The following is a 17355-nucleotide window of genomic DNA, read 5'->3' on the forward strand; positions in this document are numbered from 1 at the left end:
CAGCACGGCTTGATGAGCAATGAGTAGGTCCGTGGCCAGGATCCAAACTGGTGAACCCCAGGCTGCCATAGTGGAATGTGCGAATTTAATTGCTGTTAATTTAACTGGCCGGCCCCTACTCTAGGTAAGTATTTTTGGATACGATGTCTAGCACAATGCTTTGCTCTCAAGAAATGTTGAATGAATGGATACGTGAATCAATGAATGAGGGACACACTGAATTTGAGTCCCCCAACAGGAAGGCATGCCCTGCCAGTCACCTGCTCACACTGTTTCAGGGCTTTCCATCGCGCTTCCCTCAGGAGCTGAGCCTGACAGAAATCATATGAGCATAAAACATCAGCTAACCTATTACCTTTCAGAGTTTACTCTGATATGATTCCCTGGATTTGCTCAAATGTCAGGGGGCCAACTTCTAAAAATGAGTGTGGTGATTTACAATATCTGAAGAGGATCGATGAAATCTAAAAGCGGCCCCTTAGTTATCCTTCATAAGGGCCCTTCAGGGTCGTAGCCATATCTGAGCAGCTTCTTCCTGCCCTAGCTGTGCTGCAAAAGGCTTCCCGTCAGGATTTCTGAGAGATTTTATTTACGTCCTTTTGCTCTACGTGCTAACGTATCTCTGGGAAGGAATCGCACCCTCATTTGTGGAGGAAGAGCTTGTTGCTAAGGCAGTGTGGGGCTGTGCACCACAGACTCGACAGGAGGAGGCCCGCCAGGCTCAGCTGGGCTTCGGCACCTGCTGACGAAGCAAGACTGTGAACATCACGAAGCAAATGGCCCCACTGTCTGCAGGGAGGGTAATCCGGGTTCACACACATCACTGCAGGGCTTTCTACAATTTCATTTGAGTTCCTTTAAAATGGCAACAAGAAGAAGGGTGTGACTCAGACACAAGCAGCAAAATGCAGGGCAGACCAAATCTTCCTAGGGGTCCTGCCATCCTCCACCAGGAACAAAGGAGGCAGGCAGAGATCCCTAACGCAGAAATAAGGCCTGCAAAACATACCCATCCTCAAGAAGTTCTCTGTGGCCAAGGGTCTGAATTCTCTAACTTCCGTCTTCAGTCACGATGACCGATACCCTGAGAATAGATCTGTCACATGTACAATTTCCTTCAACTGCGTGTGCACGCACATATGAGTGCAGCTCATTCAGACAGGGCACTTTGCCAGCACAGGCCCTTTTGTGTACTTTATTTAATGTTTGGTTAATGAAAACACGGAGTAGGTAGCCTGAATGGACATAAAGACTCATGTTACCTACCGTTCCGCTTTTCTTGATAAGAATTCTGTAAGAAATCCAGCCTCAGGGACACAGTGCAGGAATCACGACAAATCAGCGTCAGGCTGAGCCTGTCCTTTGGCAAAGCAGGCCTGGCCCAAGCCACTTCTCAGCATCCATATAAAATAGAGGCAGGCGCCAGGAGTCGGCCCTTCAAATGGATACAGTTTACTTTTCCCAGTGGAGAGACTCCCAGGGGATGTGGAGCTCAGGTCTTCTGTGGAGCAGACTACAAGGGAGCAGCCCCAAAAGGCCCCCTGAGATCTGCTCCCCAGGCCACATCCAGCCCTTCTCCTGGGGCTGCAAATGCTAATTTAGAATTCCCTCTTAGCTTGGAGTAATTTGGGAAGAAGGACAGAAATCCCACTACTGTAGGGATGTCAATTTTCCTTGCCTGAAAGGACCTGACGCCCCACCCCCGGCTCTGAATGCCCTAAGCACTGGCCTCTCCCCCTCCCTTGGGAAGGCACCCGCCATCAGCCATTTCAGATCCTGGGTAGAGTGGTGCTGACACCTAGGGGTGGATGGAAAGAGAGCCAGTGCGGGGAGAAGGCCAGCCCAGGCTGCCCACTGTACCTCCCGGAGTGTCCACGCAGTGGTGTATTCCCCTAGCTCCTCTCTACTTCTCCCCAAGTCTGCCTCCCTCCATTCCTAGAGAAGGGCCCCAAAAACCTATCCAGTGATCCCCACACAGAACGGCAGATGCAAAGTTTGACCTGATAACAACTGGCCAGTTCCCCACGATAGCGAGTCTTCCATCTGCCTGAGAAAAGCAGCCCTTTGGGGAGGATGGAGGCAGAGAACATAAAGCTCCAAAAATATGCATCAACAGGCTCTCTGTTTACCAGGGACATAGACCAAGAGGAAGCAGGGTGCCAAACCCCCCGAGGCAGCAGGGGTGCTTTCTTACCAAACTCGCTCGCACAGAGATGTTCAATTATGGCTTCCGATTTCAACTCGTTGTCACATGGAGGACACACAGTTGTGCCTAGGCAGGGAAAGGGAGAGAAACAGGAGCTGTGAGTTATGGGGGTAGGGGAGCAGAGAGGAACCGCCCCCCTGAGAGAGATCAACCCCAGGACCCAGCTGAGAGTAGTTAACGGTCTACTGGAATTTCTGAAGGGCAACCTGAGAATTGAAAAGAAGAGTCCTTGAGCCCAGGACCTAAAACCATAAACAGACGTATGGTTTCTTGAAAATTTGGGGGCTAGAGTTGTTGCATATGGCACAACTATTTAAACCAATTTTATCTGGGACTGGGTGGGGCAGGTCCCATGAATTGTGGCTTGATGGGGTGTGGTGGGTCCCTGGGAAAAGCTGACTTGTAAACCAAACACATCTATTCCAATTCTGTTTCCTGTTCTTTCTCCCTCCCCTCTCCTTTAAATATCCCGCTCTGATTCCTGCCCCTTTCCCATTCCCAAACTCCCAACACGACAGCAGCTCAATCTGACTGGCTCTCTAGGAGCCAAGAAAGAAACTCAGCCAGACTCACAAACTCCAACTTCAGGCCCTGGACATCCCTCTCCAAAAGGGCTATTGCAGTAGATTCCTGCAGGGGCGGGACGCAGGAGCAGCTGGGTGGGGGCTGGGGGCCGCACTAGCAAGAGCTGCCAAATGGGAGGACAGAGCTGGACAGGGAGTGACCCTCTGGAGGCGTTTTCACGACACTGTGAAGTGCTTTGAAGAGGAGATGTGTGTGTGGCCGGCAGGAGGGCCACTGGGAGGTGGCTAAGCCGCAGCGGGAGGAGGCTTCTGAGGCCGGAGCCAGAGGCCTCCTCCCAGCCACAATGCTGCTGAGGCTGGAGGCATCCCTGGGAGGTAAAGTGCCTCCGTAGAAGGGCAGGGAGCAAGCGGTACAGTGGAATACCCAGAAGGGTGAAGTGGCTTACCATCACCACCACCACCACTACCATCACCACCATCATCTACCAAACAACTTGGAGTTTTGTCTATGATCCAGGAAAGCATCGGCATGTTCTAAGAACACTCCACTGCTGGCACGGCACAGGCTGGAGCTGAGGAGCACCAAAAAAAGTCACCCCAAGGCAGGATGGTGTGCTGAGCGACCTCTGCTCACATACAAGGCTTTTCATCCTCCTCCTCCTGTCTCCTCTCCATGGCTCAGCGAAATGGGCAAAGCCTCCAAGGCGATGACAAAGAGGGGGCTGCACAGCCCTCCCAGGCCAATGCCATCCCAGGACACAGCTGATCCACAGCTGGCCAGCAGACTAGCAACTGTGGGGAGGCGATGCACCACCACCCCTCACTTCCAAGCAGGGTCCCTGCATGGCCCAGCAGAGACCACACACCTTAGTCTTTATGGACAGACTCCTCTCCCACCTTTTCTCTGTACCCAGGGCGAGACACCATCCAGATTCTCAGTGCAGCAGGAAACACTGCCCCACTCCAAAGCATGAGACTGTCTTTGGCCCAGATGTTGTAAATATGCTTTTCAGCCAGAACTTGAGACTGGGTTCTGGAGGTAGTGTCTTGCTTCCATGGGGAGAAAAACAGGGAAAGGAAGTCCCACAATAGGGGAAGGACCATGTTCCCTATATTGGGAGAGGGAACTGTGCTTTGGGGTTTTCCTTGCTTGGGTTATTTTTTTAAAAAGTGGAAGTTATCACGTGGCAAGGTTCTATGAATATAATCTTGACCAAACAAGTAGCAGGGCCAGGGCTATGGGAGTACAAACGCCAGGTTCCCGTCCCCTCCACATGCTCACATCCTCTCCCCTGGACACTCTGAGTCCCCGGGGGCTCTGTACACCACAGGGAGACCTTCCTCAGTCCCCTCGAGAGGCCTCAGTGCCTCTCAGCGTGGCAGCAGCTCACTGGGGCGAGCTGCGTATGTGCTCAACACGGCTTTCCCCATCTCACTTTCCCTAGAGCAGACTCGGGTGCAGCCTGATCCAGAGAAGGGAGGAATGTGTAATGCAATATTAATCTGCGCCCCTCCGGATTGTCCTGGGGGCCCTGCAGGCTGCCTCAGCCGGAGAAATCCACCCGGCCATCCGTCTGAGAATAGAACTAAATCGCTGTTTTAAGGTGTATTTAAAATAATGTTTAAAGCAAAGGAACCAAAAACTAAAAGGTTTTGTGTTTCACTAATAAAGGGGGAGTAGAGGAGAAAATGTAACACTGGAGTCAGGATTAAGTGAATTTTTAAAAATCAATGCACACACGCGCATGCAGCACATTCTCCCCTCACCTCTCTCTCACACACTCACACAAGCACTTGCTCTCTCTCTCACTCACACACAAGCACACACATTCTCTCTCTCTCCCCCCATCATACACATACACACACACACACACACACACACACACACAGCAGGTCTTCCCTGGCCAGCTCCTCGATACACAGAGAAGGGACCCTATCGAAGGCTCTCGGGGGAAATGAAGGCACTGTGGCCTCTGCAATTTGTGACTAAAATAGCCAGCCTGGTTGAATGCACAGCTCGCCTAAACAGCAACAAAACTGAACTAAAAGGATGTGCTTGCTCATACAACTTGAATTAGTAAAACCTGGCAGGGCGGGGGAACAACAGTTTATCAGACTCGGAATGTACAGGTCTAATGCAAGTGCAAGATTTAGAAATAACTTTCCCGGAAAAACAACAATTGCTTCTCCCAAAACTGATGCTGATGCAGCTTGGGCATCAGCCTTTCGGGGGGAAAAGTGTCTTTTGACTCATTTCTCATTATCAGGTTTATCTTTAATAACACGTGGCCACAAATGCCTGCCCAATACTCCAAAACTGTACACGGCCAAGGATGCGAACAGAAGCCAGCCTACATCACACAGAGATTCAATGCTGCTTTGAAAACTCGGTTTTAATTTTAAAGAATAAAGAATAAAAGTAGTGCATGTGTACTTACTCTATCCACAAGTACCAGTTCTTATTCTGGAGCCACCAGCCATAAGACCAGTAGTTTGGTGTGTCTCAAGCTGCTCCTACACACACACACACACACACACACACACTCAGCTGACAGTCAGTGGCTATGCGGCCTCAGAGGAATCATGTGGGGCCTCCTCTCACTGGGGGCTGCAGTCCTGGGGAGAAACTGACCCTCTCAGGAGAGAGCCTCTCACCAAAAATGCTGCGGGGAGGACCAGTTGCCCAGTCCCACACCTGCCTGGTCCTCTCAGAGGTTTTCTCTGTTAAGCAGCTGGTCTTGGGAGGGTGACTACCTGAGCACTCCTAGGATACAGGAGAGAGGCAGATGGAACACAGGCCCAGACCAAGGAGGGAGCAGCTAAGTGGAACAGCAGCCAAGGAGTAAAAGACTTCGAGAAGACAGCAACTCTCTGGTGTTCCCTGCACCATCCTAACCTTTTGTGGGGGGTTGGGTTGGGAGGATTCTTTCCCCTTCATAAGTAGGCACCCCAGCCTGTCCCCCCATATTCCCCTCAGAAGGTGTCCCCCTAAAGATCTCCACTGCGTGTCCACTGACTGTCCCAGAAGGAGACAGTGGGACTGGAGCAGAGCTGGCCACGGCCTCTCAGGGCGGGGCTGGGCTGACCTCTCGCCAGGCTGGCCAGTGGAGAAGTGGAGAAGGAAAACCCTGTGGGCCGCAGGGGATGGGTCCACACCGATGGAACACAAAGTGCTTTGTTAGCTCTAGGTAATTGCTCAGCTCTCGCTCTCAAAGGGCTGCACTTTCCTGAAGGTTAACCCTGTGCAGACACCCAGGAAGCAGAGAGCAGAGAGACCAGACCTGGCTAGTGCAGGCAGGCTGCTGCCCCCACCCGGGGCCGGGGCCCATGCCACCCAACAGCAAGATCACCACTTTGGACCGATCGCCTCCCTCCCTAGAATAAACAAGAGCACTCAAAATTCAGGGTGCCCCTTTCCCCATGTACCCTCACTCTGGGAGAGCACACCCTTCAGTGGACATTTCTCTTTTTGGCATCACTTTAAGATAAGCTAGGTCAGCAAGCAGCCAGTCCCCTCACCCTAAACCCCCTCCTCACAAAACCCTTGGGACAGTGCCCCTGTGCTAAGTGCACCTGGGTATGGCTCCCCATTTCAGACTACCTCCACACCTTTGAGCCTCAACTCTGCTTCCGAAGAATCCAGGGTTGAATTCCCTCCTATGCAAGTCAGGCCACCATGCTGGGTTTTTGCTTGCTTGTTTTGTTCTTGGTTTTGGTTGGTTGAGGTTTTTTGCCTCTGCAGGACTTTTTTTTTCCTCCCACTCAAAAAGTGCCCTTTAAATGGGAGGGGGATTCTGAGAGGAAACTCAGGGTGTCCCGCAGGCTGTTAGCAAAGTCTCCGATTTGTGGAGCCCCACTCCCCAAGGAGAGATGAACAATGAGCTAATTACATTTTTATCTTTCTAATTACCGAAGGATTTGTGTAAATGAGACAAGCAGGGGGTACGCAAGAATGAGAGACAAGAGAACCCATCCCCCAGCCCTCCGAGGCTGGCACCTGTAACAGGTGGAGAAACAGAAATCCCCAGTTCCTAAAGGTTTTTCTCAGCCAGTTCCGCAGCCGTCCTGGAGCTATTCGGCTGAATGACTAGCTAAGGAAAGAGTCTAAAAAAAAATCCTCATCGAATCTATGGAAATAAACAAAGCTGGCCTTAGCATTTGCTCAGCGTTTCCACACTTTAGGTTTGAGGTTTTGGTGTTTTCCTCCTGGGGCATCTCGTCTCGGGTGTTAAAACCTTCGATGGGGACTCGGTTCCCTCCCAGAGGAGATACGAGCTCTCCTTTTATTTGGAGCGTAAGGGTTTGTTGCAGGTATGGACACTATGAGACGATCCCAGGAAGAGCCCCTCCAGGAACCGGACCGAGTTTGTGCGGGGCCCACGCGCAGCCACTGCGGCCGGACAGTCCCACCGAGCCCCCGGGTCGGGAGAGGCGCTGAGCGACACCTCGTTCGTATCAGAAGCTTTTAAAAATCATTCTGCACAGTTGGAGAGCAACCTCTAGGGAGCACGTCCGAACTCCGCGGCGGAGCGCGGGGCGCGGGTCGGAGTGGCAGGCGCTTCCCCGCAGCGCTCGCTGCAGTCCCGGGGTCCCCGCCCGCCCGGGTGGGGGCTCGCAGGCGTGGGAGGGGGCCGCATTACCTTGGGGCTTGGAGGCTTCGGTAGCATTGGGCGGGGTCATGGCGATGCAGACGTCCCCCTCGGGGAACTTGTCACACTTGAGCATCTCGGGCCAGTAGAAGCCGAAGAACTGCATGACGGGCTCGCAGGAGTCGCGCACGGCCTCGCAGAGCCAGCGGCACGGGTAGATGGGCCGGTCGAGGCAGACGGGCGCGAAGAGCGAGCAGAGGAAGACCTGGGTGCCCATGTGGCAGTTCTTGTTGAGCAGGGGCACCCAGCTGCTGGCCTGCTGCTTCACCTCGGCCATGGTCTCGTGCTCCAGAAGGTTGGGCAGCACCATCTTCTTGTAGCCCACGTTGTGGCACAGCCGCAGGTCCACTGGGATGTCCACGCACTGCGGCGGCTTGGTGTAGAAGCGCCCGCTCTGGTACGAGCCGATGTCCGACTGGAAGCTCACGTAGTCGTACTCGCTGGCCGAGCCTGCGGCCAGGAGCGCCGCGGCCAGCGCCAGCAGCACTGCCCCGGCGGCCCCGCGGCGGCCCCCCGCGCCGCGCCCGCTGCCCATGCTGGCCCGGAGCCCTCGCTCCCGCGACGTCGGGGCTGCCTCGGCCGCCTCCCCGCGCGCGTGCCGCCGCAAACTTCCAGGAGCCTCCGGGGACAAAACGCGCCGTCCCACCGGGCCCGGCTCGGCGGCCGCGCGCTCCTGCCGGTCCTCGGCCGGGGCGGCCCTCGGCCTGCGGCGGCGGCGCGGCGGGAGCTCGCGGGGAGAGGGCGCGCGGCCCGGGGGCGGCCCGGCTCCCGGACGCGCGGCGGGCGGGCGGGCGGGCGGGCGGACGGCGCGCGGCACCGACTCCCGAGGCTGCAGCGCTCGAGTGCCCGGCGCGCCTGTTGCAGAGCCCTCGGAGTCGCCCGCGCAGCCAATCAGCTCCCGGCTGCGGCCAGCCGCACTCGTTTAGCACGTCAGTCACCGGCGCAATTAACCAATCGCTTCACTTGCAAGAGGGCTCAGTTTACTAGAACTAAACACAGATCAACACCCCTTAAAAAACAAAACTAAAAACATAAAGAAAGCAAAGAAGACGGAGGAGGAAAAGAGAGGAAATAGGAAAAGAAAAGAAAGAGGGAATAGATCGCAGTGTGGGGCGGATAAAGACAACGTTGAACGCTGTAATTTACGTGGCTCGCAGAAAAGAAAGGAACCTTAACAGTATTTGGAAATCCATGAGATAATGAAGACCTTTTTTTATACTTTTTCCTAATTTCAAGCAGCAGCCCAGCAGACAAGCAGCTCACCCCCTCGGTTTTGTTCTCTGTAGCTGCAGTACAAAGGCCTTTTCCCGACAACCCGGGACTCAGGAAGGGTGAAGCGACCGAAGCCTGCGTTTAAATTCCCAGCCCGTCGGGCTCGGCTCCCGCCAAGACAAGGGGACGGTGTAGCTGGGGTTGTTTGCTGGTTTAAAAATGCAGCACCTTTCCAGGTGGGACAACCTGATGATGGCTCGCAAACAATACCGGAGGCAGGAGGTAAATGTTGCTCAGTGTGGCGGGAAATATTGCTCACAAAGGTGTTAGCTTTGGGAGGACAGTTGAAAAAAGAAAAAGGAAAGGAAAAAACCCTACTCAAGTCGTAGTCCGACAGCACGTCTGTGTGTGGACGCATATACACATTGACATGTTTGTGGTGTAGAAAACCAAAACATTAAAAACACATGTGCACTTATCAGCGTGGCTTGTGTAAATATCAAGTCCATCACTCACACACATGCTACATTCAGAGCTGCCCAAGACCCTCAAGTCAAAAACCAAGGGTCCCCACTAAGGCAAATGGCAGGAGGAGAGTGTTAGAAACACAGCCTGGCCTTCTCATCCAGCCCTCCAGGAACAGAAGTCTCCCTGCCACCCGCCACCTCAGAGTTTCTGGGAACTCTGTGTATGTTTCCAATATTACCCTGAGAGGGAGGGTCGAGCTCCAGAAAGCTGCGAGGGTGACCATGACTGACTCCAGGGACAGGAGACAACAGCAAGCAGTTCATGAAGTTCGCTGGGTCTCCACACTGCTTGCGCCCTGAAGTGTGGGTGGGGGGAAGCCAAGGATGCTGAAAACCATATCTGAGCAGTGTGGTACTGCCCCATTTGGCAAATGGGCCACAGATCTTAGAGCTCAAGGCAGGCACCATAGGAGGCGCTGCCTTGCCCGGCCAGCTTGTTTGTAAAGCTCTGGGGAAGCCTGCTTTGGACTCTGCAGACCAAATTTCTTGATGGACAGATTCCAAGTAAAACTCCTAGAGTCTGTGAAGGAGCAAGGCTCTCTTCTTAAAGCACTATGCCCATACAGAGATTGTGGTTCACTGTGCACACAGGAGGCGTCTGCAGATGGTTAACTTCTCTGTCGTTTCTAAGCTAATGAAGACTGCCCCGAAGCGAGAGGGGCAGACGGAGGGAAAGAGGTGGAGGGAGACAGAGCAAGACTTTGGGTGGCAAAGGGTTAATCCCTAAACAATTGGTAACGCTCAGTGCAGAAGCTGGGGAAGACATTCCTCACAGAGACTAGACCGCAGGAGACCCGGCAACTGTGTCTCAGTTCAAGGGGCAGTTAGAGAAAAATGCTGTTTGGTAGGGGTCCTTTTCTCTCCTACAGCCATGCCCTCAGTCCCAAGCCAAATGTGTCTGTTTACTCACTCCTCGGAAGGAGTTGTGTTACTAGATAACATCCTCACACCTCCGCATCCAGGCTTGGCTGACCTCTCACTCGTGTTTGCACAGTTTCCCCAAATGGTGGAAGACTTGGGTCTGTCCAGCATTAAAATGCTGGAAATTAGTCCAAGTGACTGCACCTCCACCAGTGCTGGAGGTCTCAAGTCAGAAGTAAATCTCACAAGACCCCTTCATGGGAGGACCTAGCCTATGTCTGGTTGTTCCCCACTGACTCTGATCACCCTCAACCCCCAGCTCACCACTCCACCCCCAAATGGTCTTCCTGCTTTAGAGAGGCCTCTTGGGCACGGCAGGGACACAAGTGTCTCAAGGACAAACAGGGAGTATGGGTGTAAGACCCCAGAATCCTAACCCAGTACATTTCTGGCTCCTTGGAGGCACAGGTAGAAAGGAAGGACTCTAGGTCTCAGTCCCACTGATAGATTTGAACCCACACCTGGGATTTTGCAGAATGACCGCCCACTGCCAGTCAGTTCACACACTGGGTAACATCATCAGGTAGAACAGCCGGAAGACTTCAGATTTTTGAGGTGCATACAGGGTTTTTGTTTGTTTTGTTTTGTTTTTTGGTCCTTTTTCATATTATCAAAACTTTGCACTTCAAAGCCCAGTCTCCTTTTCCCTAATGGCAAGAATGTGTGTGTGTAGAGGAGAAAGTTCTAGAACAAAGTTTCTTTAAACATGTTAGTGACATGACAGAGCTCCCAGAAACTGGGGATCTCAAGTATGGGAGCTGTGAGCCACGCGGCACATTCCTCCTTGAATGGCTTAAATGAGCAGGGGCAAAATACAACTTTAAACTTCTGTTTTTCATTTCAAAAAAGTTCTGATTTTCCCACACTGCCGGAGGCCCACACATGAAAACTGGAGGTGCATTCCCTGTTGCTTTGTAACACCAGCTTAAGAAGGCATTCTTCAGTCTCCTCATTGCCCAAAGCTGACTGCCACCCGGGAACAGAAATCACCAAGCAGGGTGACTGAGGGGCCTCCCAGGTGCCGACCTGGTGTCCTCTTCCCACACAGAGCTCCTTCCTCACCTCTTCTAGAAAAACCAGGGGTGGGGCGGGGGCCAGGATTTGAGCCTGTTCCTCCTGTTCTGTTCCATTATCATACCATCAGTGATTTTTATGACACTCTCCAAAGATACATTCAGCATCCTCTCCATCAGCCAGCAGTGGGCAGCAGGGCAGGAGGGTCTCCCACCTGTGACCGGGTGGTGGTGAGTCTGGTGCAATTCAGAGAGAAGCATTCTGGTCCAGAATCAGGCAATAGGGAGGTAAACCCAGTCACAGGCAGGGTGACTCGCACTTTATCCCTCTGGCCTTACAGTTCTCATCTGTAAATCAGCACTGTTAGTGCTGCCCTGCTACCTCATGAAATAAAATACGTGCGTTCTCAACATTTAGTGTCATGAGGCACATGGTTGGGCTTCCAGTGCAGTCTGACAGGTTAAAGTGGTGTTCCATACAAGACAGCAAGAGGCACAGTAATGTTCTTACTTGGACAAGCTTCTTTTCCATTCCGCCTCTGTGGAGGTGCAAATATCACACGAATCCTGTTGATCCTGAGCCCCTCTGACTCAGGAACTGGCCTGACCTGCTCTCTGGGGTTCAGGAATGTCTGAGAAGAATCATAAAAGTTCGGAGTTGAAGGTAAAGTCCAGCCCTGACTCTGCCACATACAATCATCCCTCTGCACCATTCTTTTTTATTTATTTATTTTATTGTAAGAACACTTAACATGAGATCTACCCTCTTAACAAATTTTCCAGTGTACGGTACAGTATCGTTGAACCTCTGCACCGTTCTTGATGGGGCTGGCTAAGCAGCCCAGCCACCACCACTGGCCCCTTCTTTTCTTTGGGACACAGCCACCAGGTTCAGGCAACTCCTCTAGAATGTTCTTCCTTTCCTCAAGGGAAACTCTGCTCCCTATCATTTCTACCCACTAGACCACCTTAGCATCAGTGCCCACCCTAAGTGACCAGCAGGGGACTTGGGAAAATGCTGTCAGCCATGCCCTGAATGACAAGGCCACGGTCACAGCCGCCACCCCACTGTCGGATGGACCCACCTGCTCATTCTCCAGACAACACTTTGTCAAACTGGGCTTGGCAATTTGTATTCATTTATGAATATACTAATTTATTTATAAATATATAAATTGTGGAATTTATATGTCACCTTCCAGAAAGGAGGGAACTAAAAATAAAATGCATATTTTATAACATGACTTCTAAAATAGAAACAAAAATATCTGATGGACTATTTCTGTCACTACAACCCTTCTAGACTTTTTGATTGTCCACAGGAAGAAACCCAGACTCCAGTAGGACATCCAGGTCTTGCCCTCCAAAGTCTCTGCAACCTCAGCTCCCACCCCTCCCGCTGTCCACCCCAGTCTCCAGGCTCAGGGAAGTACTTGCACTTTCCCAACTCAACAGCTTCTCCCTTGCTTCCCATCCTTTGCACGTGCTGTTAGCACATGCTGTTTTCTTCCTAACACCCTCCATCACCTTTGTACAAACGCAACTCATAGAGTTCCCAAATTAGCAAATAAAACTACAGGATTCCCAGTAAAATTTGAATTTAGGATGAACAAGAAATAATTTTTTTAGTATAAGTGTATCCCAAATATTGCGTGGGACATACTTATACTATAAATTATTCCTTGTTTATCTGAAAGTTAGATTGAACTGGGCGTCCTGTATTTTATCTGGCAAACCCACTTAGCCTTCTAGCACTGCCTCCTCCTGGCAGCTTTGCCTGACCTCCTCTGGGCCCATCACCTCCCTCCTCCACCCCTAGTGGGATTAACCGCTCTCTCTTCCCTGCATCCAGAGCACCGGTACACACTTCATTATAGCGCTTGTCTTGACGTTTTATGACTGCTTGCTTTGGGATATCTAGCACATGACTGTGAGCTCTTGGAGGTCCAGGATGTTGTCTTATTTTGTCTCGCTTATGCCTGCATCCCCAGCATCTAGCATGGCACTGGGCATACAGTAAGTGCTCAATAAGGCCCTCCACCAATAAATATATAAATATGTAGTCGAGGGAGGCCAATATGTGAAATGCTCAGGCTGAGAGGTACTACCCTTGAGCATGGATTTTGCACTGCGTTTCCTAAGAACCAAGGCAATAAGTAAGCATGAATCACTCACAGTTCTCTCTGTCTGCAGGAAAGGAAAATCTTTCCTGGATCTGCATCCTACAGGAACTGATCATCAGCGCCTTATACGAAGACTGTGAACAGACTGCGGGACTTCTGTACTGGCTTTCGTCATCCCAGAGCCTACCTTGTGGACAGACGACACTGCCAACTCACCTCTCCCGCCTGAGTGGGCTGCTCAGCAGAGCATGGGCGGTGGGTGGGTTGAGCAATTCTGGGAGAAGAACAGAGCTTCCCGTAAGTCCTGCGTGGACACCGACCCCCAGGCCCTAACTCAGTCCTGTGTGAAAACAGGGGCTGGTAGGAGGCCGGGTTCCTGGGAGCCTCTGACAGCCCCTGGGAGGATTGGCGGGGGAGGTAAGAGCAGCTGGGAGGGGGCTCCGTCAGGTAACGCCTGGTGCCAGGGCCTGGCTTCAGAGCTCGGGGCTTCACTGAGACACCACGGAGCAGGAAAAGCGGGCCTTTAGGAGCCCCTTCCTCTCTGGGGATCCCAGGAGTGAAAGTGAAGTGGCACATGCTTCGGTGACAGGAGGCCCGTAAATCTGCTGAGATGGCTGCCTGGAGGGGAGGACAGTCGCCCCGGGCGGACACATTCCCCCAGGAGCCGTGTGCTTATTGACCTAACCCTTCGTGGCAGGCGCGCCAGACAGCTCCACCGCCTTTCCCAAGGGTTTGAGCGGAAAACAACCTGGATATAAATGAGGTGCTGGGGAGGGAGGACGGGGGAGGGAGGACGGGTGCCCAGCGTCACTCCTTCTCCTCTCAGGAGAGCCCCTCCCTCCCCTCAGTGCTGGTGACCTCACCCTCAGCTGGGAAAGCACTCACCTCCAGGTCTCCATCTGGGCAGCTGGGAAGCCTCCCCCTCGCAGTCTCTCCGCCTGAATAACATACACCCCATCCATCCATTGGGGAGGCACTGCTCATCTGGATTAGGGCACTGTGCCCCTTCCAATAGTGAGCTGCCTTCCTGCAGCCTTTCCCAGTTTGCACTCTACGTGCATCGTTGCGTTTGAGCCTCACAAAAAGCCTCTAAGCTGGCAGAGAAGTTTGTTATCCCCGTTTTACAGAAGAAGACTCAGAGGCTCAGAGTAGTGGGACCCTCGCCAGCAGTCCAGCCACCATGGCACTCTGGTGCAGGACAGGTCAGGACCACCAATCTTTGGATTCCAATCCCATTGGCTCTGCGCTAGGCTTAACTGCCTTTGTTAAATACCAGGCCCTTGGGAGAGAAACCTGGCGAGTCCTATTGTGAATTAATTTATCAGAATCTTCTAAGAGGCCAGCTGGAAGGAAAAGATGGTTTTGAAAGAGGGAGAGGATGGAGCCCTCAGGGTCTGGGCAAGTGTGTGAGGTGTCTTCCTGTGGGGTCCTGGGCAGAAGAGGAGTAGGATGGAGCAGCGAGTGTCTGCAGGGGTCAGAAGTGGGGGATTTGGGACTGCTGCTAGGAAGGGTGCCCAGGCCTGTCCTGGGTTGCAGAGGTGACCACAGGGCTCCGTGTGGGCAGCTACAGATAAACCATGGAGAGCTGACCTGCCACATTGGATCCCCGTGAGAGAGAGGGGACTGTCCAAGAGCCGGTCCAGGGCGCGTGGCGGGAGGTCTGTCTGGGGCCTGGCCGCTTTGAGAATTCCATAGTCTTTCCAGGGGTGATGTCAAAAATATTTAAAACCTAGAAGGGTATGACCAATCAGATTATACCAGACAAAAACCACCTGTGCAGCCCTACAGGTGTGTGCCAGCTGGGTCCCCGCTCTGGGGCCGTTCCAACAGAGGTGTGAGTGGACATGCACCGTGCTGCCTCACGCTCTAGGCCTGAGCTCCTGCTGCCCCCGCAGGCCTGGCTGTCCTCCCAGCCCATATCCGAGATGCAGCACTCCGCCTTCTCTCAGCTCCCCACTCCCCGGAGTCTCCCACCTAGAAGTGGCCAGGGTGGTACACTGGCCCCCCGTGTACCACAGCTATCCAACACCTCTCCTCAAACACTCTGCTTATTTACAAATCTTGAGCTCCTCTAGAAGCTTCTTGAGGACAGAAACTATATCTTTTTTGTCCTTGTATCTCTGGTACTTAACCCAGTGCCTGCCACATAGTACAGTTGACATGTGATCACTGAATGAGATCGGTCCTGTGACCCAGCTCTGAGCAGTGAGAACTAAGCGCGGGTTGGTTCGTGGAGCACACTAAAAAGCATTTTAAAACAGAGCGCCTCAAAAGGCATGCACCTTGACACTTGCCTCTTCTTCCTGCCTGGAATTCAGATGTGATACCGAGAGGTAGAGCAGCTATCTTGCAACCATGAGACCACAAGCATGAAGATAAATGCCCACATGCTAGGGTGGAGGAACAGAAAGATGGAAAGAACCGAGGGCATGAGGAATGACCTGAGTGGCCCTGCCTGGAATTCCTGTTAGGTGAGACCTACAATCTCTCCCTGGCTAGTTGAAATCCAAAGTCATTCGGTTTTCTCTTTCGTACAGCTAGAAAGAAACCTACTTGACACAGGTCTACAGCTGGGGACTCTCACAGCAGACAAGAAACTCAAAGGCTGAAAGTTCTAATTGTTACTGTCTCCTAGGACTTTACTGTTCAAAGTGTGGTCCCCAGACCAGCAGCAGCAGTATCTTCTGGGAACTGCTCAGAAATACAGAATCTCAGGCCCCACCTCAAACGTATCCAATCAGAATTTGCGCTGTCACAAGATTCCTAGGTGAACCCTACGCATATTTCAGACTGAGAAGCACCATACTAAGAACGCTTCCATGTGCCTGGAAGTTTATATATCTTTCTTCTGTTTCAACTCCTATAAAACACCCAATTTCTAAATGTCAGTGGATTGGTCACACACATGCACTCGTATTGCTCTGTATCCCTCAGCTCAGCACCCACTGGAAGGGTCTTATCGACCCCCACTTTTCAGAGGAGGAGACTAAGTCACAGAGACGCATGTCAGCCACCCCACATACAGAGCATTCAGACAACACTTTAACAATGAAATCGCTCTCTCAGGCAGAAAGGGTAGACAGGCAAGTCTCTTTTCTTGAGGAAGCAACACTGCAGAGCGTCACAAAGTGTAGGGCAGGCAGCAAAGAAGCCTGCGCCTCGGCCCTCTGAGACTAATTACTGCAGCCAGGAGCCAACTGACCCTGCTTTCTTCCCCTCACACTGTACTATAGGCAGCTGTGTATCTGGAGGCTTCTGTACTCTTCCAGCAGGGCCACACTCTACCATATTTAATATCTGTCACTATGCAAACGTTGCCTTTTATCAATCCTTCTAACACTTAGAGTGTTACAAGAAAGCCACAGCCCCCACCTCCCAGAAAAGCATAATTTGTCCATCAAACCCTTTTGTTCTTTCTTTGTTTATAACTGTAGTCTAGACCACCAAATTGCTGAATACGCAGTATAAAGCTCCATAAATAACAACTTCCCAAGGAGAGCCACTGAGCCTTGGAGTGCTCTCCAAGTTCTGCATTAAATCCCTGGGTGTGAGGGTTTTCCAGCCATTTCAGCCCATAAATATATAACTGGCTGCTTCCTAAATTGCCACATAATCCTTACCACCATCACTTATGTTTTCTTTTATTGCCATTATCATTGGTGCCTCAACAGGAGAATAAAATATTCTTTCTGGAGGATGAGATGCTCTGCATCCCACATGACTATAACTCTCCCACGTGCCCAGATTTGGGGTTTTACTTCCATCCCCACCCCAAGGAAATTGCCTTCTCCCAATTAGTGGAGATTTCAGATTGGTGTTTAATTGCAACCTCTCTTTTCTCCTGACATAACCTTTGCCTGAGCTGGGCCATGTGGGAAAGAGAGGACCTCTAAGATGTTGTCCCAAACCTCTAAAAGTATAGAGGTGGAGAAGAAAGATGCACATCAGAGGTGACCGAGGGGGCAGTGTGTGCAGAGCAAAGGGTTGGGAACAGTGGAGGGGGGAAGAGCTTGGGTTGAGAGGTCACAGTCAGTGCTGACAACGTGCTTTACCTTGGAGCATTCGTGTGCCCACCTGTTGTCCAGCAATTCAGAGAAACCAATGGACATGCTAGGGGCACGGCCCCAGAACAAGCCAGCCAGGACCCACTTCACCCCTGCTGTGACATAAGACCTACAGG

The 17355-nt window shown here is 52.1% G+C and overlaps 1 protein-coding gene across 1 annotated transcript in view; it reads right to left on the bottom strand.

Annotated features, from left to right (window-relative positions):
• The window catches only part of SFRP1 (secreted frizzled related protein 1), a 43200-nt gene extending 35021 nt beyond the window's left edge, over positions 1 to 8179 (bottom strand). The window contains exons 1-2 of the mRNA XM_004441229.3: positions 7371 to 8179; positions 2195 to 2272 (exon numbers count right to left, since the gene is read on the bottom strand). Coding sequence (XP_004441286.3) covers positions 2195 to 2272; positions 7371 to 7914 — 622 coding nt within the window. The 5' untranslated portion in view covers positions 7915 to 8179. The remainder of the gene's footprint in view (positions 1 to 2194; positions 2273 to 7370) is intronic.
• Between the last annotated feature and the right edge of the window lie 9176 nt (positions 8180 to 17355).

The sequence above is a fragment of the Ceratotherium simum genome, chromosome 28 (genome assembly GCF_057802395.1).
Source record: "Ceratotherium simum simum isolate JZ-2026a chromosome 28, ASM5780239v1, whole genome shotgun sequence".
NCBI classification, from domain to species: Eukaryota; Metazoa; Chordata; class Mammalia; order Perissodactyla; family Rhinocerotidae; genus Ceratotherium; species Ceratotherium simum.